General features: G+C 40.5%; 3 protein-coding genes across 3 annotated transcripts; 1 reads left to right on the forward strand and 2 right to left on the reverse strand.

Moving 5' to 3' along the window:
* Positions 1-285: 285 nt before the first annotated feature.
* atp7a (ATPase copper transporting alpha) lies at positions 286-13,450 on the forward strand. The gene is made up of 23 exons (XM_026357392.1): positions 286-544; positions 1,510-1,640; positions 2,824-3,328; positions 4,306-5,079; positions 5,323-5,535; positions 5,629-5,792; positions 5,961-6,122; positions 6,307-6,383; positions 6,608-6,827; positions 6,937-7,170; positions 7,280-7,371; positions 7,742-7,869; positions 8,421-8,575; positions 8,666-8,800; positions 8,918-9,112; positions 9,260-9,442; positions 9,564-9,777; positions 9,942-10,088; positions 10,189-10,331; positions 10,765-10,968; positions 11,081-11,198; positions 11,299-11,401; positions 11,521-13,450. The coding sequence occupies exons 2-23, from the start codon at positions 1,521-1,523 to the stop codon at positions 11,792-11,794; spliced, it is 4,560 nt and encodes a 1,519-aa protein (XP_026213177.1). The 5' UTR covers positions 286-544; positions 1,510-1,520; the 3' UTR covers positions 11,795-13,450.
* Positions 13,451-13,511: 61 nt separating this feature from the next.
* Positions 13,512-20,540, reverse strand: sfxn1 (sideroflexin 1). Its single transcript, XM_026357393.1, has 11 exons — positions 20,436-20,540; positions 18,672-18,841; positions 18,404-18,574; positions 18,112-18,210; positions 17,934-18,009; positions 17,531-17,616; positions 17,297-17,424; positions 17,122-17,171; positions 16,830-16,879; positions 16,145-16,192; positions 13,512-16,023 (listed from the first exon to the last, which is right to left on the reverse strand). The coding sequence occupies exons 2-11, from the start codon at positions 18,833-18,835 to the stop codon at positions 15,927-15,929; spliced, it is 969 nt and encodes a 322-aa protein (XP_026213178.1). The 5' UTR covers positions 18,836-18,841; positions 20,436-20,540; the 3' UTR covers positions 13,512-15,926.
* Positions 20,541-20,908: 368 nt separating this feature from the next.
* Positions 20,909-24,621, reverse strand: LOC113160794 (serine/threonine-protein phosphatase 2A catalytic subunit alpha isoform-like). The gene is made up of 7 exons (XM_026358219.1): positions 24,028-24,621; positions 23,365-23,574; positions 23,073-23,246; positions 22,897-22,986; positions 22,276-22,437; positions 22,043-22,161; positions 20,909-21,943 (listed from the first exon to the last, which is right to left on the reverse strand). Exons 1-7 carry the CDS (start codon positions 24,127-24,129, stop codon positions 21,871-21,873), a joined length of 930 nt encoding a protein of 309 aa, XP_026214004.1. The 5' UTR covers positions 24,130-24,621; the 3' UTR covers positions 20,909-21,870.
* Between the last annotated feature and the right edge of the window lie 1,531 nt (positions 24,622-26,152).

A 26,152-nucleotide genomic window follows, 5' to 3' on the forward strand; every position in this document is an offset into this window, starting at 1 on the left:
GCCTTATATTGCTCTTATAATTGTCCACACTCACCCTCCCAAAAAAACTATATTTGCACTTGCATAATAATCTTTAGAGTAAGGTAAAAGGTCCAAAAAGACAGATCCTGGTCTTAACTCTGTTTCTGGCAAATATAAAGTTGCTCTGTTTTCCTGGACAGGTTTATCCCACACAGACGCAATGCAGCCTGACAGGTCTGCGTCCGGGCAGCATTAACCCACTCCTCACCACTGTTGCCATGGCTTCTCGTGACGCAGTGCCGTCTGTCGGCGCAGCTGCGTCACTGTGTTACGCCGTCAGTCACGTCGCTGCGAGAGGAAGAAACGAAAACAGCTTCACACAGCTGAGTTTTGTGGTTACACTACAATAAAACTCGTGTTTATGCTGCCTCAGTAGTCCCAGCGGACCGTGTGATGGCACACGTGTCCGTCTTGTTGATTGTAACGTAGGGTGAGAAAAGAAGAAGCTAGCTAGCTGCTAGCTTAACGTTAATTATCCAACGCCGATAGGCTGTAGTTCACTGGCTACTTCTCTTTGACCAAGGTAAGTTGTGCGTTTCTTTGTCTAACTGTGGCGGCGGTTTAATAAACGGTACATGTTGTCTACCAAAAGAAAGCAAACAACATTTTTATCATGCCATCGCTGACATTACGTTACTTGTACAGTATTTTTGAGGTTTAGCATCATGCAGGGGAAGCTGACGTTTAACTTTCTTAGCTTAGTCAGGCTAGCTTACCCTCAGCCTCCTCTATCTTTAGCTAAACAAACTGCTGTAATCAGAGCTACTTACTCACCGAAGCTAACAAATCATTAATTTTGTTGTAGATAACAATGAGACTTTATGTAGCTAATTATATTTGATGATTTTACACTAAATGAGTTCCCTAAAACAGGTTTATGCACACTTAACTTGGCGTCAATTTTATGTGACCTTTCACAGTCTGGTATTTGGTATATAAGTAAGACATGTCACATAATATCATGGAGATCTTGTGCCCAGCTGATTTTTGGTCTTGTCAGTCTGTTAAAGCCTTTCTCTAGGTATCTCGGATGTAAACCAGTCTCAGATCTGACAGGTGTTTGTCCATTAAACTCAGCAGTATTTGACTGGCTATCTTTACAGCCAAAAAAGCCAGAAGAGTCCATATGACCAAGATTGTAAACTAAAGAAACACTGTATTGCTGCTACACATAACTCAAGACAACTGTCATATTACACGTATATACTGAGTTGATACCAAAATGAGAGCTGAGTTGGCAACCTACCATTATTCTTTAAACACAGAAACGCTTTGTTCCTTTTATTCTCCACAGATCGTATTTGCTTTGTCACTGCAGTCAAGTTTAATTCAGTTTGTCCTTGTTTGACAATGGTTATAGTACCAAATCACTTCATTTAAGCAAGGAAATACAGAAGTTAGTACCTAATGGAAAGATTACCAGGACGCTTTGTTTTATTTCAATGTTATTTGAAACAAATAAACTTTGTCTGTCTGGTTTCCTTTTAGACTTAGCAATCATGACACAGAATGTGAATCTGCATTCAGTCTCCCTCGGAGTGGAGGGCATGACTTGTGGCTCCTGTGTTCAGTCCATAGAGGAGCGTATTGGATCTCTCCCTGGAGTAATAAATATAAAGGTAAGTGCAGTGTTTGCAAGGATATAGGAACCCTTTTTACATTTAGTGACATTCAGTGACATTTGCTGACTTAAAGTTTAAAATTTTTGCATAGCACTTCTAGTTTAAAAAAAGATCTCACTTTCATTACCACCACTGAATTAACAGTGCAATTTGTACTTCATAACGGTATTAAAACCTTTGTGGACAAGGCAGATATATTATTTGCATTTTTATATTAAATAAAGTTTGCACAGTCTCACTCACTCATGACTTGTTGATTTGATTTATAACTTTAATGAGACCATGAGAGATGGCTAAATTGCCATTGTTGTGGCCTGTGTTTTGTTTATAGTTTGTTTACCCCTCAGGCTGAGGTTAAATGAGAAGATAACATAATAGTCTGCTCCTGATAGGCCTCTGCCCTTTACAGGGCAGTGGCAGCAGGTCAATATGCAGTCTGTACCCACAGGATATGTCATTTATGACTTTTTGTGCCTGGATTGTTTTAGGCTAACTATAAAGACATGATCTGTTACAAGTTAATTGATTTTTCTTGGTAAGACAGTCATTGTCTGATTTTTAGATTTCTTTTATCTCTAATTTGTAGAAAAAGATTAATGCTAAAAGCAGGCCCATTCACTTAGTAACCCCCCACTGTGGTTTGTAACTCATGGCTCAGTCAAGTGATCCCTTCAGTATGTCACATGTTTCCATCATGCTTAAGAGGAAGGGCTAAAGTTCAGACATAGACCCATTTTAGCCTTTTTATATTGTAAGTTTCACTGTTGCAACAAGACGGCTCCAAAATATGGCCATAAAAAAATAAGAGGAAGTGTGTATGGTCACAAAAGAATTTTCTTTGTGCAGTATCTAACTAAAATGTATTGAAACTAAATCCAGCACTTGGCAAACTAGCCTATATGAGATGCTTAACAGTATTGTTGGGTCATTACAATGTTTTTTACAGTTTTATGAGAAATGTCTACATGCACTATGCTTCTATTAATTCAATTGAGGATTTTGATAGGGTCATTATTGTATTGAAATGCTGATTATTATTATTATATAAAATGATCAACCTAAATGCTGATATTCATTTTAAAATTATTTAGTTTTACTTAATAAGTCAATTCAGAAGTGTATATATAAGTGTGTTATAGGCTATGACCCCGTGGAACTAAAGCTAGTTTTTGTTTTCTAGGTGTCCTTAGAGCAGAACAATGCCACTGTCATGTTTGACCACAGCCAGCAAAGCCCAGAATCTCTGTCAGAGGCTATTGAGGACATGGGCTTTGAATCAAGTCTATCAGAGTCCAGTACAGCCACACCAGTCTCTACAGATACCCAACTGATCCCTGCCTCCGACCTGACACCCACAGCACGACAGGATGCTTTGAAAAAACTATCCCAGATTAAGGGAGTCCTGGATGTTATAGAGAACCCCACCCAGACAGGTCTCACTGTCACCTTTGTTCCTACCCTGACGTCTCTGCAGCAGTTGAATGAAGTTGTGGCCACCATAACACCTATGGAGATCCCCACACCCAGCAGCCCTACGCGAAAAGGCTCAACCTTATCTCCATCTCACAGCACCAGAGGAGGGGTGGCCCTCCAGAAGTTTACCATTGAAGGAATGACCTGTCACTCCTGCACCACCACAATTGAAGGAAAGATTGGGAAATTGAAAGGAGTTGAAAAGATCAAAGGTGATGTACTTGACCATTTCACAAATGACCTTACTGTCTGAGTTAAAAGTGATGTTTTGGCTGCGTTGTGAAGGATTACATATTTCACACATCAGAGGTGTCAGTCAGGCTCTCTGTAGGTTCACCACTGCCAGATTGATGAAGGGGATTTGAGTGACTCGTGAAATCTTTCATTTGTATTGTGAGGAGTGACATGTGGACAGATAGGATTATTATTTACTGAGTACAGAATTATCGTGGCTTGTTCAACAGATGTTTCTTAAATAGTAATACTGTCTCCTCTACTGGTGGGTTTTTGTTGCATGTGTACCTTATAAATATTATGGTCAACTCAAGTAACAACTCTGCTCCCTCTGCTCTGCCCCACTCTGTTTGATTTGAGTTATTTACTTTTTACTGTTATTTTTTTAAATACTAACTTCATAGTGAGTTTTTGCTATGTACTTTATTGAGTTAACATAGTAAGATTTTGAGTTATTGGAAGCTGAAGTCTTGTACTGCATGTGTCCTTCTTCGTTCCTCTCCTCATGTATTAACAGAAATTTGTTAATTTAACTTGGTTTGACACAAGTGAAAACTATGAAATTATTTTATATAGCTCTGCAACAACAAATTGCTGACTGCTTTATTTGAGAATCTAATTTCATATAAAATAGTTGGGTATATAAATACTAATTGATTGTGTAGCATTTTCAATTTGTGTCACTGTGGTCTAGAAGAACAAACAGCCATAATTGGAGACTGATACAAATATACAGATACTTGTCTGGCAAAATTACATTTAATTCTGGACCAGATATAATGAAATGCAATTGGTTATGACTTCCTGGCTGCAATATTTTGTCTCTGCCCCCGTGCTGCCACTGTCAGTTCTTGTTGACATTCCTGATGAGGCGCAGTTCATATTGACTAGTGACTTTCCTTTTATTCATGCTATGTTTGTATTTGAACTTTTGTTGTGTCTTTATTCTCCATAGTTGTTTTAGAGTCTCAAGAAGCTACAATCCTGTACCTGCCTTACCTCATCACCGTCCAAACCATTATTGACCAGATTGCTGTGGCTGGCTTCAAGGCTACTGTTAAGTCCAAGCCCCGCCCTCTTCAGCTGTCAACCAGTGAAATTGAACGTTTTGTTGATTCTCATAAACCAACAGTTTCTTCAGCATCAGAGAATTCAGAGGAGACAGAAATATTCATAGACACAACACTTGTCACACTCAGGGTGAAAGGCATGCATTGCCATTCCTGTGTAGTCAACATCCAAGACAATATCTCCATGCTACCTGGCGTCTCCTCTGTGGAGGTATCTCTGGAGAAGGAGAAGGCCTCTATCTGCTACAACCCTCTAAAAGTCACAGTGCCTCATCTGCAGCAGGCCATTGAGGCTCTGCCTCCAGGAAACTTTAAGACTGAGCTCTGGGACTCCTCTGGCCCTCTTAGTCCTGTATCCTTACCATCCACACCTGTCATGTCATCACGGCCTGTAGTAGCAGCTCAGGTCAACCCGGCTGCCTCTCAACCTTGTTTTACCCAGCCTCTGGTATCTGTAATTAATATTCACATCGAGGGCATGACATGCAACTCCTGTGTCCAGTCAATAGAAAGCATGCTCTCCCAAAAGAAGGGGGTGGTGTCGGCCCAAGTCTCTCTGAACAATCACCAGGGGGTCTTTGAGTATGATTCCCTCCTGACCACACCAGAGAAGCTGAAGGATGCTATAGAGGAAATGGGCTTCGATGCTTTTCTACCTGGTGAGAGAATACACAGTGGTTGTTGATAAATGCAATACCTTGCATAGTAAAATGTTAAATTTGTTTTATTGTAGTGTTCTGACTAGAGAACTGTCTGAAGATAGTCTAAAGCCTTTGTTGCCTTTGTATATGCTCTTTCTGTTGAAGTATCGCATATTATTGCACGGCTAGTGGGGCTATTTGAGCTGTAAGGTTGGGACATCATAGCTAACTGGAAGTTTTACTGTAATTTATTGTCTACAGAGACCAGTTCTCTGCTGCCTGCATCTGATCACAGTCTCTCAAAGTCTTCAAGCCTAGGACCAGTGAGAGAAAAGGAACTCGAGACTGAGCTACATAAAGAAACCCCACAAGAACAAAGCAAAGACATCCGCTCTAAATGCTACATCCAAATTGGTGGGATGACCTGTGCTTCCTGTGTAGCGAACATTGAACGAAACCTTAAGAATGAACCTGGTTTGTAGAAACACTAAAATGTTTACATATTTCACAAAGGATTAACTTACTGCTTTAAAACTGCTTTAAATAAACATCTTCAATGTTGTGCAGGTATCTACTCTGTTCTGGTAGCACTAATGGCCAGTAAGGCAGAGGTGCGTTATAATCCAGAAGTCACTGAGCCCATGAAGATAGCCGAGTGTGTGAAGGAGCTGGGCTTCACCGCCTCTGTGATGGAGAACTATGAAGGTTCAGATGGGAACCTAGAACTAGTGGTGAGTCAGCATAAGGCACTGATTGAAACCCAAGATGCGTTCAGCACAGTGATATAGTTCCATAAATGAAATCCATAAATATTAGTTACTTAGTTAGTTACTTATGTAACACACACTATAATATATTTTTGTTCATTTGTTCCATGTATCCTCTTTACTTTCTTTCAGGTCAGGGGAATGACATGTGCCTCTTGTGTTCATAAAATCGAATCCAGCCTCATGAAAGAAAAGGGGGTTATATATGCCTCTGTTGCTTTGGCAACCAACAAGGCACACATTAAGTACGACTTGGATATTATAGGTCCACGAGACATCACCAAGCTGATTGAGGTGTTACTCTTGCTTCTCACTGTTATTTATACATTGGTTCAAGTATATGTTTTATCAGCATTACTAGTTGTCAGCACAAAGTGATTTGCATACAAACTAGTGAAAACCTTTTTATAAAATCAAAATGCTAGCACCTTTATCACAAGCACTTGACATTTGATCAGTAATTTTACTTTATTTGTAGAGTCTGGGCTTTGAAGCATCTTTGGTAAAGAGGGACCGTTCTGCCAGCCACCTGGATCACACTAAGGAGATACGACAGTAAGTAGCAGTTTGTATTTCTGCATGTTTTTTGTTTGTGTGATAGTTAGTCCATCTCTCTTTGTTCACATAGCAGCTAGGTTGTTGCACCTTACTGGGAGCTTGAATTTCTATCACACCAAAAGATTTTTTTTTAATGATTAGTACTTTTGCTTTGTCCTGCATTAAAGCAGAATGAAACACTTCATTACAGAAGTAATAACCAACTGTTTCTACTTTTCAAGGTGGAGAAAATCTTTTTTGGTGAGCTTGATTTTCTGTGTGCCTGTTATGGGCATGATGACCTACATGATTTTCATGGACCACCAGAATGTTTCACATCAACACAATTCTACGGTGGAAGACCGCAACCATTACCATTCCAGCATGTTCCTGGAGAAGCAGCTGCTTCCAGGCCTCTCCATCATGAACCTCCTCTCCTTCCTCTTTTGTGTACCTGTACAGGTAAATCAGTGCTATTAACTGTACATACCACATTTTCGATCCTGAAAGAGTCTTATTAAAATGTTTTTGGTTTGATAAATACAAACGTGCCTGGTTTTCTTCTTCTTAGTTTATTGGAGGTCGCTACTTCTACATTCAAGCCTACAAAGCACTGAAGCACAGATCTGCCAACATGGATGTGCTGATAGTTTTGGCTACCTCCATAGCTTTCACCTACTCACTGGCTGTCCTAATAGTGGCTATGGTGGAGAAGGCAAAAGTAAACCCCATCACATTCTTCGACACACCACCAATGCTCTTTGTTTTCATCTCTCTGGGACGCTGGCTGGAACAGATAGCCAAGGTTTAGCTCATTATTATGGATATCTTACATTAAATTAGCTTTTTTTATAATTAACTTTAAATTACTTTAATAGTAATTGAGAATTTGTTTTTCTGTGTTTTCCATCCAGAGCAAGACGTCTGAGGCTTTGTCTAAACTGATGTCTCTACAAGCTACTGAAGCCACAGTCGTCACTCTCGGCAGTGACAAGTCTGTTCTCAGGTACTCATTCTTTATTCCCACTTTGTTTATTACAACCTTCCATATCTTTTGTTGGTTTTTGATAACATATCTAAATGCCAGAAGGGAACATGCCATCTCAGATTCAGATTTAATCTCTAGTTTTAAATAGTTCATTATGTATGAAAGCACAATAACCATCTTTAAAAAGTGATGACTGATTATTTCCCAGTGCTTTTATTTAAAAGGGAAAATTGCAAGTAAAGTTAGTAAACTTAATTTATTGGGCTTTTCTATGTATTTGGAATACTTACAGTAGATTTACAAAAGCCTGCTAAGAGAAATCTGGCTTAATGAAACAAATTTTCTGTATTGAATGTAACATTGAATTGGCAATGTACTATTTACCCAGTGAGGAGCAGGTGGATGTTGAGCTGGTGCAGAGGGGTGACGTGGTGAAAGTTGTCCCTGGAGGGAAATTTCCAGTAGATGGAAGGGTCATCGAGGGACAGTCAATGGCAGATGAATCTCTTATCACAGGTTGGTGGCATGGTCTGAAAGACTAGATAACTATTTCTTAATGGCAGCATTGCCACTAAAATACAAAAATGTAAATATTAAGTGAAGTGTGGTAATATATGTGTATAATCAGACACTGCTCCAATTGGTCCCTGAAATGTGTTTTATTTAGCTGTTTTACTATTTGTACTCACGTGAGAAATGTACAGTGAAGACAGTTAATGTGCACTGACAGATTTACAGAGCTGGTAGACAGAGGGGGAAGAATGTGAATAATATAAAGGATACTAATACTGCAAATGTTTCCAAAATAAATACAGTGTACAATAATAATAATAAGTGTTTATTATTTGTCATTTCTTTCCATGTAAGAGCCTAGATATGCAACAGTAGATTGGTCAAATCTACTGTTGCAATGTTGACACATCACAGGGCTTACCAGGCATAATATTTCACACTGTTGCTATCATTACTCTGTCATCTCTATGAAACATTATTTAACAGTGGTTTCTGCCAAAGCATCAGTATTTTGTTATTATGTTTTCTGACCAGTTGTTGCTTTGTGACTCCAGGTGAGGCCATGCCAGTGACTAAGAAGCCTGGGAGCTCTGTTATTGCAGGCTCCATCAATCAGAATGGCTCTCTGCTGGTCAGTGCTACACATGTTGGCATGGACACAACATTGTCTCAAATTGTCAAACTAGTGGAAGAGGCTCAGACTTCAAAGGTGAATTATGTGGCTTGAGCTCTAAGTACCTGACACTAAATAACTAACTAAATAACTATGGTTTTTTAATTAGTGACATTTTATTTATAGGCTCCCATCCAGCAGTATGCAGATAAGATCAGTGGCTACTTTGTACCATTCATTGTTGGTATATCTGCCCTCACACTGATTGCATGGATCATCATTGGGTTCTTAGACTTCACTCTAGTGGAAAAGTACTTTCCTGTGAGTCTTCTTTTTAATCTTAATATCGGACTGTACCAAGCTCCTTGCAAAATAACATCTTTCACTTTTTACTGAATCTAAAAATTACAATATGCATTTGATATTGTCTTCCTGCAGGGTTATGACAAGAGCATTTCCAGGGTGGAGGCAGTGGTTCGCTTTGCCTTCCAGGCTTCTATAACAGTGTTATGCATTGCCTGTCCCTGTTCCCTTGGCTTGGCCACCCCCACAGCTGTTATGGTGGGCACAGGGGTTGGAGCCCAAAATGGCATTCTGATAAAGGGAGGAGAGCCACTTGAGATGGCTCATAAGGTGTGTTTCTGATAATACTCTGACACCCATGGTACCATATTGTAAAGGTACAACATCACATAAGTCTACATATTACTCAGATTAAATTTGTTGAAGATGTGAAAATTTAATCTCATGTAGAGTGTTAACCAGTTGTTTCATGTCCAGGTTCGGTCAGTGGTGTTTGATAAGACTGGGACCATCACTTACGGTGCTCCAAATGTTGTCCAAGTCAAGATAGTTGTAGAGGGGAACAGGATGCCTCGTTCCCGACTGCTGGCTATCGTGGGTACAGCTGAGAACAATAGTGAACACCCTCTGGGAGCAGCCATCACCAAATACTGCAAACATGTTGGTCTCTTCTTTAAATTTAACTTCCATACTCCACTTTCTAAAAATCTCATTTGACAAGACCTTTACACGACCTCAGTTTGTACAACGTTAAATTAAACATTCATTACTGTCTGTGCAGGAGCTTGGCACACAGTCTCTCGGCACATGTACAGACTTTCAGGCCGTGCCGGGCTGTGGCATTCGATGTCAAGTCAGCAACACAGAGTCCCTGCTGAAACAGGCAGACAGTGACAGTGAGGACAACAACCAGCGTAACAGCGTCCTTGTACAGATCAGTGATACCCGCATAACCACCAGCTCCCATCCTCTTATCATGGACCCACAGCCACTGAGTAAGTTTCTGAATTCAGCCCTAACACATTTTTGCAGTCACAAGTGTTTCAGTAGAAGCTAAAACATATTGTGAAAGTCCTTCAGTTCTGAATTTAGATTTAGGCACTTGTAAAGTTGGTAAACTTGTGCTTCATTTGTGTTCCATTGTAATCTCTGTGTTTAGGCCTGGTCCAGACAGCCAGCTACACTGTCCTGATTGGCAATAGAGAGTGGATGAGGAGGAACTGCCTGCAGATCAGACCTGATGTAGATGAGGCCATGATGGAGCATGAGCGCAGAGGACGCACTGCTGTTCTAGTAGCTGTAGACGGTAAGTACTACTTTTTAAACATGGAATACTATTTTTTCTTTTCTAAAACTGAAAAAAGTCTTTTTTATGATTTTTGTAAAATTGTTTTCTTTGTGCATAGACCTGCTGTGTGCAATGATTGCCATAGCAGACATAGTGAAACCAGAGGCAGAGCTGGCAGTACACACTCTCACCAACATGGGTCTGGAAGTTGTGCTGATGACCGGAGACAACAGCAAGACAGCACGGGCCATTGCTGCTCAGGTATGACTACTATGTGGGCAAAGAGCTGGTTGATTTTAAAAAAGATTAGTTCTTTGTAATAATATTTTGAGTCACCTGCTGAATATTGATCGTGACACAAACTTGATTCATACCTATTTCATTCATGTTAGTTGTGCCCCTGTAGTAGTTTAAAGTGTTCCCATGTTCACCGTGGTTAGTGGGAGGGATGTCAGGATCCCAAGCTGAGAATTAATTTATCCATATTATTGATGTAGTAAAAAATAAAGAATATCTGAACATCAAAATTGAAAACTCAATGCCCATCCAACAAATATACAAACATTTGAGATCAGCCCTAGTTTGAAAAGAAGAGTCAGTATGTTAATATGAAATGCAGAGTTGCATTTGAAAAACAACCATTTGTAGCTCTATTGTTCAGGTCTTAACATACACCATTGTGCATCTCCACCAGGTGGGCATCAGGAAGGTGTTTGCCGAGGTGCTTCCTTCCCACAAGGTGGCCAAGGTGGAGCAGTTGCAGAAGGAAGGAAAGAGAGTAGCCATGGTGGGTGACGGTGTCAACGACTCGCCTGCTCTGGCCATGGCTGATGTGGGTATCGCTATAGGTACTGGGACTGATGTGGCCATAGAGGCAGCAGATGTTGTATTGATCAGGGTAAGAGCTTGATTTTTTTTTTTTTTTTTGTCTCTATTCGAGCCCATTAACCATTGTGAACACGATATTCGGACACAGATACAATTTTCATAGCATTTTCTTTTCTCTACAGAATGACCTCCTGGATGTCGTGGGCAGCATTGACCTTTCTAAGAAAACGGTCAAGAGGATCAGGATCAACTTTGTGTTTGCTCTTATCTACAACCTGGTTGGCATTCCAATTGCTGCTGGTGGGTGCTGGCAGGTTTATTTAAATTATTTAGTCATACTGACACATTAGAGTTCAGTTTACTCTGACCCAGCAGTAATATGAACTTTCTCTGTTCACAGGTGTCTTTCTTCCCATTGGTCTGGTGTTACAGCCGTGGATGGGATCTGCTGCAATGGCACTGTCATCTGTTTCTGTGGTTTTGTCATCTCTTCTTCTCAAGTGGTAATGAGATATTTAATGTTTTGTTGAGGCCTCTTTTATCTGTGTTTGTTTTTCTCTCGTTTGAATCTATTGATCTAAAACCATTTTCGCCATCACCTTCTCTCTGTGCATTTGTCTAGTTACAGTAAGCCTACTGCTGAGAAGTTGGAGGCTCGACTGGGTAACAGCAGGCGGCAGGGCAGCCTGTCTGATGTAAGCGTCCACATCGGTATGGGTGAGATGCGTCGTCCTTCTCCCAAACTCAGCTTGCTGGATCGTATCGTCAACCGCAGCCGAGCCTCGATTAACTCCCTGCGCTCCGACAAGCACTCTCTCAACAGCTTGGTGCTCAGCGAGCCCGACAAACACTCCTTGCTGGTGGGGGACGCACTTTGTGAGGAGGAGTTTTGCTGAATACTAACGCCTATATGGGCCAGCACTGACTTTTGTATGCTGGAGTAGACAGTAATTGCATTTATTCCTACTAAGCTAAAAGGGTTATATTGAATCATCCATCTGCTGTAGGTGCCTCGCAGCTGCACTGTTGACTAGAGGACCTCATATGTGTCGTGTTCTAGTTCAACCAGTGGAACACATGCACTTCTGAGCAGATTTCCTGTCAATCATGTGGAGGTCATTGCCCTCTGGCACACTCTTTGACCAATCCTTTGGCACTTAAATTGATGCTCTATGTGTGAACACAAAGCATCTTCAGAGCCTTGAATTAAGTGTCCACATCTAGGAATCAGAGTTCTAATCAGCTCTGTGGTCATTTGCCAGTACAATCTTGAACACCAATCCTATCCAAAGACATTTTAATAGTAGTGCCTCATACAAGTATAGACACTACTGTGTCCTTAAATGGGAAAAAAAGACATTGATGTAAAATTCTATTCCAGAGTATTTATATTACCTTATTTATCTTTTTCATTATGTCCTGTGTGAAAATGAAGTTGTTGAATCCAAATCCCATTTTTATTTTCAGTTTCCCAAAATGTGTAATGAGTCTAGTAAAAATCTTGTAGCTTACTGCAAACTGACGGAGTGTGACCCTAGTGCCAGCTGAAGTGCCACCTTGGCAAAGTCCAACACATTCCAAAGAAAGCACTGTGCAGAGGTTACCTTGGACTTAATGTGCACAAAGTGTGAACTGATACTGAGTCAAGGACTCAGAGCAGTAACCTGAAGAAGTTGTCATGGAGGGTGAAACCTTCACCTACACCAACTGTAGAGAAGCCTTCTCTGGTCTCTATAGTTGTGTCAGCACTCTGCATCTTTAGTGAACAATTCCAGATGTCGCTCAATGAATGTGAACAGTCAATTGAAACAGAAGTTGTTTGTGCTTGAGTTATTTTTGTGTGTTGTAATGAGAAGATATGTGCGGTCATAAGGCAAATTCTAAATGCTTTTGTGTTTTTCGGGAAGATGGTGTTACTTGTTTATTGTTAAGAATTTCACTCAGTGATGCAACTTTAATTCCTCTTTACATGATTGTGATTTAAGCTGTTGCACTTAATCAAAGAAACCTCTTTAAACCCTGGGGTTCAGGAAAACAGCAGAACACGCAGACTGAATAGAGCTAAATTGAACTGTTTCACCAAACAAGCTACAGAGAAACACAAATATTTTATACATCATTGTTTCAGAAAATAGCATTGTGCAAGTTGCAAAACTGAGGCCAGACCAATTACCGTCATAGGCGGACTGTTTGAATGTCTATGCTTCAGGTTTCCTCCTGTTACATGATAACAAAGTTTTTATGCATTGTTGCTGTATCAAATCAGGAGATAACCCCTAAAGTCCAGCTTTTCCTGTTTCCAAGCAGGAAAACTAGTGTTTCTCTCTGATGGTAAAAACACGCTTTGCACTGATGCACTATGTTCTGTAGTCGTCGTAGATTCATGCTCAGTTGTGCCAGTCTGTTGTTTTAGTGCATTGCATTGTAAGGACATTCATATGGCTTCAGACCTGCAGTCAGAGGAAGCACGTCCCTGTTTGCTGTCTTCAATTGTTTATTTTTTCTTTTTCTGAACATTATGTGCCTTGGAATAAAATGCTTTTATAAGGTCACTCTGCTATGTCCAGCTTAAACCAGAAGATGGCACTGTGAAGTCACATGGATCAAACACATTTCAGACAGATTTCTTCACTTTATTTCATCCAGTTAGTCTAAACATCACATCACCTCACCTCATTACATCAAAACAAAAAAAAAAAAAAATCAAATAGCATTTTCTGTCATTTTCTAAAAAATATTAATTTCAACAAATGCAAACTGTAAATGACTTTTTCCTCTTGTATTGATTTGTATCGCTTTGGCTGTGGAGACGTTTGATTTGGTAGTATGAAGCTTGTGAACACATTATTTATTAGAGAGTTGATTCAATTTGTTATAGAGGAATTGGCTTTCATTATAGGACATTAGAGATTAAGAGAGAGATAATATCTGCCAAAAGGTAGCGTTATCTTAGTGCCTCACTGATCAAGGATTGACTGAAAAGCATAGTGGAAACTGAACCGGTTTAACAGGTTTGCAGCATTTCACATACAACATTGTGCTCTCTTGAACTGACGCACTGAACGGCTGGGATTGGAATATGCTACATTCAGTTACCTTGAACACTGGAATAACAAACTTCACTTCAAACCAGCTAAAAAACAGCTCTGACTAACATCTCTTGTCAAACACTGACAACCAAAAGTAAAGTTACTTTTACAGCAATATATGTAGCTAGATTTACAGTATATTAAACATTTAACAGATTACAGAAATTGCACACTATGATGAGCAAAAGATGCAAAGAAATCAAATTTGTGTTCACAAGCATTATATAGATTAAAATATTTGAATGTTGAACTGTGTCCTCAAAATGAGGATAGGTTGGTCAAACATTTAAATACTGCTGCTGAGTTTTGTGGCAAGTCTTACTTTACTCTGATCCCTGATAAATATCCAATGACGTGTTGATCTGATCTGATATGGCATTTTAGCTTTGTACTGTTTATGCAGCACAAAGGCCATCAGATAAATACTCGAGCTGAAAAGTATGGCTGATAAATGCAAATCCATATCAGGCTCACAATCACAAAGACTGGTGTTGTCATCTGAATGCTGACGGCTGTTGCAAATGCACAGAACAAAACTTAAAACATCCGACTGCACCTGCTTTATCAGCGCACCACATAGTCTGTGCCTATATATTTAAATTTAAATATGATGAAACACAAAGCAGAATATTGCTGATGCAAGATTTAGGTTGGATGAGAAGCTATCCAGGATGAGATCAAAATATTTCTGCATGACGTTCCAGTGGATTGAAATGTGACACTGTTTGCAATGTTGAAGTCCACAGAGTAGGCTAAACAAAAACGGTTATACAGATCCTTCTGTACACCCTTCCTATACTGAAGAATACTGCCTTCGACAATGTTTTTGGCATTTTCTGGCATGAATACTGGCATCCATGACTCCAAATGTAAACATAAATGTGCTTTAATGCCTTGAACACTGTATGATCAAACCCCCTGCATCAATATAAAATGCATCACTTGTGTGACATATTGTGCAGATGCTTCATTAAGGTACAGGAGTTAGATACCATACAAATCTGTGTAAGGCATGAATGAATCTTTGACATTTTAGCGGGTTCTAATACTGACAACTACAGAGTTTGTTGTATTATCACAAATAACAAGTCTGTCACTTCTGTTCAGTTCTTCTGATCAGAGAGTGAACTTTCTCTGTCTGGTTAAACTCCATGATGCCTGTGCGGAGTGGTTTGTTCATGCATGTTATCAAGAAGAATAAAATACTGCAGTGTGCTAAGCGTTGACTATAAAGGCATGAAATAGCACCGTGTTGGCCTATCAATGGTTGCCACCGTCATATCACATTTTACAGGGGAGATTCCTGGAGAATAGGTTTTGAGACTTTAAATGACATGTTAAGAGGTCTCTGGTCTCGCTGAACGTCACTCGTTTGGCAAAATGAACTGAATTAAAGAGATTAAATGTGAATGCCATTCTTTCGTTCACTGTCAAGAGAAGGAGGTTGTATTTGTTGACTGAGGTCTAAAAAAAGGTGAGTACAGATTTGGCAAATGCACGAACTTTCAATATTATAATATGATTATGATCAATTATTATGCAGGTTGAAAAAAATAAACTGCCTGCCAACCGTAGGTGGGAAGGTATGAAAATCATTTGGCAGTAACAAACGATCAAGTGATGACTAATTTAAAAATACTGCACACGAAAATAAAATGTGCACATAAGAGCCACTAAATGTGCTAAACAACATCCTTTTCATCCGGCCCAGACGGAGAAAATCTTCTCCGTCAGTTACAATAAAATCGCACAGACAAAAGCAAACATCTTGTTACACAGAGACTGACCCGGAGAGGAAGTCATCAGATGTCCATCAGAGTGGTGGAAATGAGGAGACACGAACTTAACTTTGGCACACTGAATGAGGAGGGCCGGCAGAGAGGTGAGGACTCAGCCTGCAGTTGTGTTATGGCAGTGTTTGGATAAGGGGGCTGCACACTCATAGCCCTTTGTTGAAGTAGACCCTCTCCACTCCTGGGTGGTTGGCCCGGATTTTTTCCTGCAGCTCCGGCTCCAAGCGGCTGACTGACATAGAGCTGGATCAGCGGAGGAGGAAACACAGGGGTTAATGATTCAAACACACATTTTATTTTGCAACAGCTGAGGCAGAAACGTAGTTCCTGGTATCTTTGTGTCAAATTTGAATGTTTCACTCACCTCTTCTGAGGGAACAACGCACAGCACAGCGGTGTGGCAAACACCAGGCTGAAAAAAAAAAACACAGAGCCACAAAACATATGAGCTTAGTGATCTGAAATCATCTAACTGAAAAAAGATCCAATGGACAAGAAGAAAGGTAAATTCAATTGTGTGGTCGTAGGAAGTGGGTTGTTTCATGAGTGAGATCTGAGTTGGGGTTAAAATAGTCAATAAGTTGATGTTTCTATTATGATAATTCATTGATTTTTCAGTTGAACTGTTAAACATTTACTCACCTATTTACTATGTTTATCTTCTTTGTATTGAACTGATTTTCCACCAGTTCCTAAAATTTGTTCTATTTGACTAAATAGTATATAAATGATTCTAGAAAACATCATCCATAATGATAATAATAGCAGCTGTTGTTGCTAATTTAATTTAATGAATAAACCTAGGGAAATGAGCTCTATGTGATCTGAACTGACACAAAACCTGGTGCCAAGTTACAGAGAGCTGGGCTGAGAGAGCTTAAGACCACATTTCATTAGCGATAGGCTTTTACACGACAATTTTGTGCAGCATGATTGCTGAGGACGCCAGGATTGCTGAAATGTCATATCCTTGTTGTACGAAATTAGGTTAAAATGTCAAAAGAGTTTCACGTGGCGGCTAATCAGGTGGACCATCTCTGACCACTCACCAGAATCCCACCAGGCTAACTTGAATAGGTGCACTCATCCATGGGAACTTCTGAAAAGACCAGGCAGAAAAACGAATGAGGGGCACAAAAGCAGTGGTTGAATTCCCGTACAAGAGTGGCCTCATGTCCTCACTGCTTTTCATTCCAAGTGATAGAGACAGTGTGAAAATGATGGCCCCACTATTTAGCTTATGCATTCGTGTTGTTTTAAATCTGAGTAGATGAGGCTCATAACGAGGTTACTGCAGCAAACACGATCTTAAAAGTGCAACTACTTCAGAAATGTGCCTACCCTCAGAAAGGCCTTCTTTTCCAAATGGTTCATTAAAAATGGAGGGATAGCTGAAAAGACACAAATAAAACATTGTTGCACGTTACATTCTCAACTTAAATCCTGAACATATAACAACAATTTTATTAAATGATGCTATAAGGTGATACATTTCTACATTTATATATCTACATACCCATTCCAGGAGAAGCCATGAGGATTCTGGACACCACGACCTGAGAGATAGCCTGCTGTGCAGCTTTCGTCGACTCTCCTAACCTGTTGTCATTCTCATCTGTTATAGGGATGCCGTGTTGAAGTTCCCTGAAGACGAGGAGCAAACCAAGTCTCATCAGAGAGTCCAGCCGAACTTTTATCAGACCCTCTCATACGAAAGGCCTTTGAATATTTTCACAGCAATAACACTTACCTTTGTCTCATCAGAGGGATGTTGATACAGTTAGCAGCAGCTACAGCAGCAAATGGAACAAATCGTCCAATCAGAGGTGAGACGTGCTGCAGCAGGAGGGGAGAAATTAAACACTTGGGTATGCTTTAACCTGACAACACAACAATTAAACCCTTCTGACCAGTGGAAGTGTGGTTGCTGCAGGTTATGTTTTAGATATTGCTCATAAATCAGAATGTATAATAACAGCTGACATGTCAACGTGTTGATTACCGACCATGGCACCGTACCCTGTGAATTATCATTTGCTATGACAAAAGCACTATATCTGTGTGTGTGTGTGGCTGACGTCACATCAGCACACACATGCAGTGGGGTCAGTGCATTAAAGTGAGATGGAGAATGGCGTTAGATCAACGGATACCTTTGTTAGTGCATTTAGTCCTAGAGCGGTGGCAACTGCCCCTGTGGTGGCAGACACATAAGCTGTGCCAAGCTGACTGCAAATAAAAAAAGCCAGTGGTCATATCACACGAGAACTGTTGGATGAAAGGGTTAATACAGTTTGAGCGAGTGTCAGTGCCGAATGTTTCGTCTCTTACCCTACTGTTATTGGAGCATCGCCGCTCCTGTTGGTATAATTGACTATTGCGTTGAAAGACTGATTGATCCACTGCCAGAACAACACGGCCGGAGTCGTCCTGCAAGACGTACAACAGCAGAGTCATCATGAAGAACAGTGTAGGGGTGAAGGAAGAAGAAGCAGCACAACAGAGTTGGTGCTTCATCTATGGATTACAGAGCTTAAACAAATTATTTTCTTTCCAGATGTCCTTTGGTAATACATAAAAATATCAAGTCTATCTAGTTACAGTCACAATATTAAGTTCTCACTTGTAAAATGTCATCATGCATCCAGTGATCGTCATGTTCATTGGAACCTGCGCTGACATGCGACCAATCAGGATCATCTTCTCCCCGGTATCAGGGTGGAAAGCAGAGTCAAAAACATATTTGGCCCTCCATAATTCATCTTCTGTCAGCCCTGGAGAGACTATACCCTGCCTGAGAGATGAATTAGAAGCAAAGTTCATCTAAGAGCACGGATAGACTCATTTCTATTTGGTTTGTTGCTACTGACTTCTGCTGCAGCCACAATTACCTGTAGTCAGTGATGATTTTGTGCGCGTGTGCTAGTTGTTCGTTGGTGAGGAGGATGTTCCTTGGGTCTGTGACAGTGAAGAAATGTTTAGCCCGACCTACAAATGTGCTCTGGTCCCACCGGGGCTCCTTGATGTTTATGGAAGTGGATAGCTCTGCTGCCATATTTATCTGGGGAAAGGCAATGATGAGATCAGGTTTTTGAAAGTGCACAGTATAGGTATGAACGACTTTCAAAAGTCTTGTGCTTAAAGAACAAAATTCCCCATACTGAAATCATCAACATGTAAAGACTAGACTTTGGCAGAATCCAGGGCCCTGCTCCAGTACTCACCCCAGGATACGCAGCCCTTTAGTCCTTGTTTTTTTTTTGCAGACACAAGTCAGCGAATGAGGACCGGTGGAAAAAAAAAACCTCCTTTCTGGATTGCCATGCTGCTAATTCAGCATAATGTTGCTATGGTGATGGCTGACCTGACACAAGGGTTGTGAAGCGCTAAATTGCAGAGCTCTATTATGGGCGCAACACCAACCCCCCAAACTATGAGTGAAAAGCAGCTCTTGGAAAGTGACAAAGCCCTGTGCATGTACGTCTTATATATATATATATATATATGTTATTGTATGGATAGAATATAATATTTTTTAAATGCCATCACAGTATAGAGAGGTCATAACAGCAGTTTATACACTATTACTAGTATTTTAATAAAAAATTATGTATTTATGGTTCCACACTGTAAAACCAGATAAAACTGGTTTGCACTGTAAAATCTGATTTGTGCACGCTCATTTGTTCCCAGTGTGTGGGGGTCACTGTTACCCAGGCTGGTCTGGTGTTAACCATTTGTCTCACATGTCTGCAGCAGCAGATGATGAAACTCCACCTGAAATTGCACCAAAGATGGCTGCTGGACTGACAACACAACAGAACACATTCCCCTGTTCGCAGGAGGCGTGCTGTCTCTTTAAATTGAATTAAACTCCACGGGGTTCTCAAGAGGTGGCAACAAACCCCCCCACTCCGGTCTTCTTCAATAAACCACTAAATCAGTGGATGAGATTCATTTGCACAGTGGTTGCAGTGCGCCTTCTCCTGTCAGATCCCCGGTGAAAGTATTAATATTGACTGCTAATGAAGATCATAACAGGGCCCTGAACTTTGGACTAACACGCTATTTGATATACTTATATATATATAACCTCAGCCCCTCACTCTCAGCCAATCAAAGGCCTGCATGGCTACACATTAACCTGCAATTCACAACAACTCCTTCCAATCACACCATCAGTCAATAACCATGGGAAGCTTCCCACGGCAGGTGTTTTAGCATTCACAAGTGTGTGTGTGTGTGTGTGTGCTGCTGCTTTCTCCGTCTGATCGCAGAAACACGCTGTGACTGGACACGGTTAATTGTTCAACCCGACGTAGACCAGCCAGATCTGGACTGTAACTGGAGGGTGTCTCTGCATTTGAACAAAGCGCCGACACCAAGCATCAGAAATCAGAGCCTCCTCATCTTTAACACTGATTACTAATTGGACACAGCATCTGCACGGCCCGATAATTGTCCAGCTGTGAGCCCCAGATTCAACTAGTATGAGGCTGCCACATCCACACAAGCAGCGGCTTTCTGCAGGAGCCAAACGCGTCCACACACACACACACACACAAGGGCACGATGATGTTTTTTTTATTTTAATTTTTTTTATGTGTCGACATTTTCGATGGACCCATTTTTGAGAATATGGACAGGCTACTTACTGCACTGTGGGCTCCGGCGGTCCGCAAGAGGTGTCCCTGAAAGGCTGCAGCCAGCTAATGCTCCACGCAGCAGCGTCAGCACAGAGTCACATCCCGCAGTGCGAGGAGCCGCACCGACAAAGTAAAAGACCACCAAGTACTGGAGTCACAGCGGAGGGTGTCCGTAGCAAATGCTGTGGAAATGCACCATTTTCTACTTATGCGTAAGACGGTAAACATTTCGGTTTAACATCTGGGGACACAAATTAAGTTAACTTCCACTTGGTTCTTTTTTTATAACACCTGGGCTTTTATTTTGAGCGGCCACTGAGCACTACTTCCGGCAGCGGTGTGACACTGACTCGCAGTAAATCATTAATAACTAGAAATAACTATATAAATGTCCACACACGACTCTGTGTACGACAGCCTAACAACTGCTGGCTCGAATACCTTGTTAAAAAGTGTCTTTTAAACAAACAAAGCGTCCATCAATTCGTTTAATAAATAAATACATAGATAAATAAGTAAAACTTTAAACATACCAAAATTAAAAGCAACACGAGTGGCGTTTTGTAACCAACCAGTCTTGTCTCTTTGACATTTTAAAGTAATGGTGTGACAAATACCTGTAATAACAAATCAAATTAGCACATGTCCTATGGTGATGATCTTATCAGAGTTGACCATCAGATTGTTTTTTTTTTTTTGTGGTGTCTGTTTCCATCTAGTGGGGACCGGTGACGGCTGTGGGGCATAAACTGTCACAAACTGCGTCTAAAAGACATAAATGGCGATGCGACTGTGTTTATTCCATATAGCTGTGGCTGCAAAACATTTCTTTTTAACAACTGATATTGTCTGTACTGATATTGCCTACTTAAATGAATTACATTGAATCTCATTGGAGACAGCGGAGCAGAAAGAGAGCTACTTACACTATAACAGGGTAGAAAAGAGAACAAAGTCTGTCAGTGCCATGTGATAAAAATCAAATACAAAAGTGCAAAGAAAACATTCGTTTCTGACGTCTAACCCTATCATCTCACTTCACAAAATAAACTGTGGCGCTTCGGCTACAGAAAGAAAAGACTTCACGTTATACTTACTGCAACCTTTGATTTGAGGCCATGCCGAGTGAAAGATGTAGCTTAGATACTGTGTATATGGCAACACACTCAGGTCATCAACAACATCCTAACACAAAGATTACTTACATTGGGTCATTGTTGTCAGCATTATTAATATTTCCTGACAAACCAGCAGGTTTTGTGAATCTACTGTTCGTAGAAGCAGTCATTTCTAGCAATAAAAACGTCATGCACAGCGAGAAGAAAGTTGAAAGGATTTCAGAGGATGTGTTAGTTTCCGTTTCATTTTGATTATGGCACACGCTTTTGGTCCATATGTGGTTATGAATGCTTCTTTTCTCTGTTGCCATCCTCACCAGTGAACTTTACAGGAAATAGTCTGGAGTACGCCGCGTCACATGGGGCTCTCCTCTGCGGGGTGCGGGGTCAAACTGTAGGCTAAATCAGGGGGCAAAAGGGCAGTTTAGAGATTTTTCATGCACGGTAATTACTGTACTTTTAAAGAAGGCAATTTCTAATATAAAAAACTTAACTTACAATGAGTATTTTAATGTGTCGTCGAGTTCCATGATAGCTGCCTGATTTCCACAGCGATAACAATAGTTTGGTGCACTGAAGATCGTCACTACATTGCGGTCGTGGCACCAATTGTAACCCTAGATTTAATTCACAACATTAATGTCACTTTAAGAATTACATCAAAGCTACATCTGCAATGTCTCGAACGGAAAAACGAAATTACTCTTAGCACATAAACAAAGTTTAACTACCTCCATCACCAGCTGGTGGGCTCTTGAGACCAAAGTTAGGCCATTTGCATGATTAAAAGTCTCGGAAATATCTTGCCCAAAGGTGTAACCAGCACCACGGGGTGAGATGCCCCAACCACCACGGTCATCTGGGTCTGACCACAACAAGTCACACATGGGACCCTGAAACAGAAACGAAACAGAAGTGTTGTTCAGTATATAAAATATATTGAGCACACGGAAAATTGACAGAAACCTATGAAAAAAGTCAGCATTGTTTGACCAACAGTTTAAAACCCACAGTAACTTCAGTATACTGGTGTAGAAAACTAATATACAGAGAAAATGTTTGCTATTAAAATACATTTTTGCTAAAAAATAAAATAAAATAGACATTTAGCCCCCCTGTGGCTTAGAGGGTAATTTGCTGACCATAAACTATAACATCTCTAGTTCAAAAACAGCAAAGGACCTTTGTTTGACTACTACTTTGTGAGCATGTGTAGCAGAACATGATATAAACAATGTGAATCATTAGCACATCTACAGCTACAGTCACCTGCATATTCTCTCATGTAAATTACCAGGTCATGCCAATACTGATGTGAAAATCACTGACAAATTTACGTAGACCAAATTTACCTCATGAGGAACCTCCTGCAAGCGATCCAGCGCTCTGATGTGTTCCAGTGTGTCTATTGAAGGGGACAGTCCTCCATGGAGGCAGAAAATCTTCAACAAGTACAAGAAGATGTAAATAAATAAAAGTCGAAGCCCCCTTATCTCTGCTGTGTCACATATGGAGTCAAGCATCTCACCTGATTATCTACTAGTGCAGTGAGGGGCAGATAGTCAAACAGGTCTGTGAAGTACTTCCAAACATTGGCATTTCCATATTTTCTCAAGCACTCGTCGTAGAAGCCGTACACTTGTGTGATCTGTCTGCTTTCGTGGTTTCCTCTGAGAATTGTGATTCTTTCACGAAATCTTACCTACAAATAGATGGATTTATAAACAAAATTCAACCACATCAGTCATGAACATGACCAAACTTACTCCTACTCCTGTTTTATTTTTCCAATATTCTTTAGTTTTGCTTTTTCTTTTTACCTTCAGAGAAACCAGGAGTGTAACTGTCTCCACAGAATAGTAGCCTCTGTCAACATAGTCTCCCATGAAGAGGTAGTTGGTGTCTGGAGACTTGCCCCCGATCTTAAACAGCTCCATGAGATCGTGAAACTGACCGTGAACATCTCCACAGACCGTCACTGGACATCTCACCTCCTGCACGTTGGACTCCTTCGTCAGGATCTCCTTGGCCTTAAAACAGGGAGCAGGAAAACACACGAGAATGATGCTGAATAACAAACAGAGGATGGTGCAGTGTATGGGGCGCACGACGGGCATGTGTTGTAAGCTAAACAGTGAAAATCCATCAAGCATTCAGCAGATTATTATACAGCTTGATGTGGTAGCGCCACTAGCAGTGCACTCCAGAGATCAAGAGGTACCAGAGGTGGGCGTAGCTAGGAAAAACATATTCGCAGGCGCTACCCCCCCCTCCATGTTCTCCTGAGTGGGCTTTCTTTAATGTGCTGCATGCAGCTGCAGACAAATGGTGCGCTCCAAAAGCAAGGCCACATGCATCATCTGACTTCAGGCCAGTCAAAATGTACACCATTCTTCACAGTGATACAGCTCACAGTCAGCTAGCATTGTAACGAGCTACTGAAGAGTAATCACAGCTCATCTCCCTCCTGCGCAAACCCTTACCTTTTCGCACAGGACTTTGACCTGATTCTCTGAGAGCTGCTTGCACTCGTTCAGTTGTTCAATCCATCCGTCCAACTCCTTGGTGAATGATTTGTCGTCCATGCCTGGTTCGCCGCCAGCTAGCAAGCCGACCAGCTTTAAAAAAAAAAATAAAAAAAATCCTCTGGTTATGTTGTTACGTTTTGATGGCACCGGTCCGATCAAGCTCTCTGGTCATTCGCAACTTGTGTGTGTGTGTGTGTGTGTGTGTGTGTGTGTGTGATCCGTGAAAACGAATGCGTCAAGTGCTGCGCGTCCCTGCAGTTTGGAGAGGACACAAGTGGTTACTTCACATGATACAGAAATGATGTACTTCTCCTTGTTAAACATCCAAGGTCATGCTGTCAGCGTTTACAGACTGTAAATCTCAGTGGCTCGCAGAATCGCAGACCCAGCCCTGCTTCTGGTCCAAACCGAGGCTGAGCAACAAATCCCATTTACGTCATCGCATCCCTGATGGTCCTTCGAGGTGGGTTTGAAAACGTCTCGTTAGACGTATTAAATGGTACTGGGTTTATTTGTTCTATTAAATATTACATTGGTTTATTATCGCTGTGTTTTCTGAATGTTAGTTATATAAAAGTTGAATTTACTGGTTGATCTGCCCCCTGTTGATTGAACCCGGGAACAGTCGGTAGCTACTAGCTAACTCACCAACATGAAAACATCAAGGGTTAGCTTAAATTGTTGGTGACTAATTATTACTTTTATTAATACTAAATAACAGTTTAATGCCAGCATAATACATAAGCAAGGTGTTATATGTAGTTAATACAGTTTATATTACAATAATTGCTTATTGTTTAATTTTGGGCAACTGCTGTGAAAATGCTTAGCCTGTAATTTAATGCTAATGTTAACTATTGTAGCTAGTACTACAGCTAATTAGCTTAGCATTATCTGTCAGATCAGAGCTAGCTGAAACACACCGTATTTAATTACTTATAACACTAACAATGCGTCAAATAAATGAAAATGAAAACAAGACATTATTGCAAACAAATACTAAAACATAGAAGACGTCCCTCATTCAACTGGGACAATTTAATCAGTTTTAAACTTTAATCTTTTCATCTAAAACTGCAAAGATTCCCTTTTACAAAACACTGATATTTACTACTTAATCAGTGTTGAACTTGAAAGCCTGGCAGCTACATTTATTTCCAGGAATTCAAGTGGGGTTGATCTTAATTTGAATTTGTCTCTTCTGCCATATGGAAAGTGATCTGTTTAGAAACCAAAAGTGGCCAAACAAAAACAGCTTTCCTTAGAAACATGGCATTTTATCTATACTATTTTTACAAAAGAAAGCCAAGAAATTAAAGATTTCTTTGAGAGCTATATGCTAAAGCCTTTAGAAACATGCTGCAACTGGATCCTAGCAAGACAAGTAGTTGGCAGTGTCCTCATAGATGCCTTACTGTTCATGAATTGGCTGCATTCATGGATAAAATGAGTGACCAGTGTACACAGACACCATGTGTAGGAGACCAAGGCCAGCTGGCAGAGTTACCAAAGAAAACAAAACTACTAAGATTGACAAATTGCAAGAAAAGATTGCAGTGGACCAACATGCACAAAACAGTGGAGTTTACATGACTGAAAACAAGTCTTGTTTTCTATCAAAGATGATAGATCTGCCTAACACCATCAGTAAAGCATAGAGGTGGAAATGTGAGGATTTAGGGATTTGTGATGCTTGGGCAATGGGAGCGTGTGAAATCTGCATCATGTTCAAGTGCTTGTCAGATGCTGATAGGAATTTTAGCAAATCATAATACATTTCCTGTCCAAATGTCACCACCTGGATTTAACTAAGCAAATAGGTAAGACCCTGTCATTGGATAATTACTGCAGGGATGATTATTTTTCAGCTGGCAACAAGTTATTTAACAGTAACTGATGCAGTGAGTAGCTTCTAAATTCTTAAACAACCATGTCAGAAGACACATCCTGGGGTTGTGGAAAAGATGTTTATCTGTTTCAGAAGGGATAAATTATTGGCATGCATAAAGAAAAGAAAACGTCTAAGGAGATTGCAGAAACTACTAAAACTGGGTTAAGAACTGTCCAATGGAAGAAGGTC

The sequence above is a fragment of the Anabas testudineus genome, chromosome 10 (assembly GCF_900324465.2).
Source record: "Anabas testudineus chromosome 10, fAnaTes1.2, whole genome shotgun sequence".
Taxonomy (NCBI): Eukaryota; Metazoa; Chordata; class Actinopteri; order Anabantiformes; family Anabantidae; genus Anabas; species Anabas testudineus.